Genomic DNA, 2,084 nt, shown 5'->3' with positions numbered 1-2,084 from the left:
GCTCCCGCGCCGACGAGGCCTCCTGTGTTCCGGGCCTTCCCAGCAGCGCTTGCGGGCCACACACACTCGGGCACGGTGCTCACGGACAGGGTCGCCGGCACGGTGCCGCGTCCCCGAGCGTTGATCTCGGCGGCCGGCTTGATCGCATTGTACTTCATGGTCGAGGCCTCGAAGGCCACGCCGCACAAGACGAGCACGGCGATGAGGTAGATGAGGGGCGTGCTGCCGCCGGCCGGGGTCAGGACCTCGTCCTTCTCCGCGTTCTTCGAGCGCTTCTGCCCCTCAACCTTGTTTGGGCCGACCTTGCTGGCCGAGGAGCCACCCGACCGAAGCTGGAAGCAGAGGAGCGCGAGGAGGCACTCCAGCACGAGGGCACCCACGAGGCGGGACCAGGGAGCGCCCCTTCCCCTTTTCTGACCACCATCACGCGGGTCACCGCCGCACGGACTGGCCGAGCCGCCCCCACTCACCGTCAAGTCGGGCGGCGCGGAGAGCGCTTCCTCTGTCGAGTGCCGGTTGATGCAGGCGTCGTGATTGACCGCGTCCAAGCCCTCGATGACCGCCTCAAGGGTCTCGCGAGGGACAGTCGACGCATTCGGCGGCGGCTCGGTCGACAGATTCGCGGGTTGGGACTCGAGAAGCGTCGTCCGCCCGCCGCTCGCCCAATCCGGCGTGCACGAAGGAGCCGGGAGGAAGAGAGGCACCGACGCGGGCTGCCGTGCGGTTGACGACGGCGGGGTGCCGACGGCGAGGATGCAGATCATGAGAAGCGAATGGCGGCGGGTTGGGACGGGCTCAAGTTGGCGTGCGCGTCGGCGATCAAACTCGCGGCGCGCGTTTTCATTTTTCTTTTTTTCTCGACCCTTCCCGAGCACCTTCCAGCGGGCAGCCTCCGTAGCGGCGGGCGACTCAACAGGATCGGATGCAAAACGAAAAAACAGACCGGCCACCTCCACGCTCAAGCCGATAAGCTGACCGCCGCACTCCACACGGTGCTCCAAGTGCTCGCCGCGCCTTCCCAGCATCGGCTGGCCCGACAGGCACTAGAGCTAGCGGCAAGACCTCCTCCGCACACTACGGCTATCGCTAGGATTCCTACCTGATGAAGCTCCGGTGCGCGGCGACTCTTCTCGTAGCGCAGCGCCATACCTCTGCTCTCTCCACCATTTGATCTACTCCTCCAGCTCGAGAACCGCTCGCTCAAAGAGCTGCGGGCTCAGGGCGCCGCCGTCAAGCGCCTTTTGCAGGAGCGCGAGCCGTGCTGCTCTTTCTGCAGGGGCAGGCGCGGCGGCGGCGGCGGGAGCGGCAGCGGGAGCGGCGGCGGGAGCGGCGGGAGCGGCTGCTACAGGCGCCGCCTGCTGCTTCTTCTTCTTCCCGCCGAAGATGTTGTCCCAGTTGTTGGAGAACTGCTTGGAATAGCCCCAGCCGTTCTCTGTCGGCTTGAAGGCGATGTCGGTCGAGTGGAGGCGATCTGCTTCCGCCGCCGCGGGTGCCGCCGCCGCGGGCGCCGCCGCCGCGGGCGGCGCGGGCGCGGGCGCCGCGGGCGCGGGTGACGGCGCGGGCGCGGGCGCCGGAGCAGCAGCCGGCGCGGGCGCTGGAGCGGAGCACAACAGCCGCGACGGTCGCAGGCGATGCTGCACGCGCAGGCTCGAGGCTCGTAGCAGCATGGCCCCGCTTTGTGTACCCGGGTACCTCGAAAGGCCGCCGAGAAGTCGAAAGAAGTCGCCTTTACGGCGAGTCGGATTTCTTCTTTGGCGGCCCGGGCATGCTGTACCGCTCTCACCGCTTGGAGCGAGCGGCCGGGCCCTAACACCCGGAACCAAGATCTCGCGTGCTGTATATGTACAAGCTCCGCTTCACTGCCGAGACCGAGGCGGAGCTGCTGCGGGCGCAGGCTGACGAGGCCTACTTTCCGACCGTCGTCATCGATCGTGCCGTGCAGTGCGATCCGCTTGCAGAGTCGGGCTGGCCACAGCTCGGCGACGGCAGCGGCGGCGGCGGGGCTGGCGCCGCCGCCGGCGAGGTGGCACCCTTTCAGTCCCTCGCGCGCCGCGAGGAGCGGCCATCCTCCTCGTCGCTCGCCG

At 68.5% G+C, this 2,084-nt stretch overlaps 1 protein-coding gene across 1 annotated transcript; it reads right to left on the bottom strand.

Moving 5' to 3' along the window:
* Positions 1-66: 66 nt before the first annotated feature.
* Positions 67-764, bottom strand: EMIHUDRAFT_255172 (hypothetical protein; the record flags this gene model as incomplete). Its single annotated transcript, XM_005774308.1, has 1 exon — positions 67-764. A coding segment is annotated over one exon (698 nt), but the record flags the coding sequence as incomplete, so codon positions are not given.
* Between the last annotated feature and the right edge of the window lie 1,320 nt (positions 765-2,084).

This window comes from Emiliania huxleyi (genome assembly GCF_000372725.1).
Source record: "Emiliania huxleyi CCMP1516 unplaced genomic scaffold EMIHUscaffold_3140, whole genome shotgun sequence".
In the NCBI taxonomy this organism is placed as follows: domain Eukaryota; phylum Haptophyta; order Isochrysidales; family Noelaerhabdaceae; genus Emiliania; species Emiliania huxleyi.
Note: the sequence above shows the minus strand (reverse complement) of the source record. Positions and strands in the feature narration are given on the sequence as shown.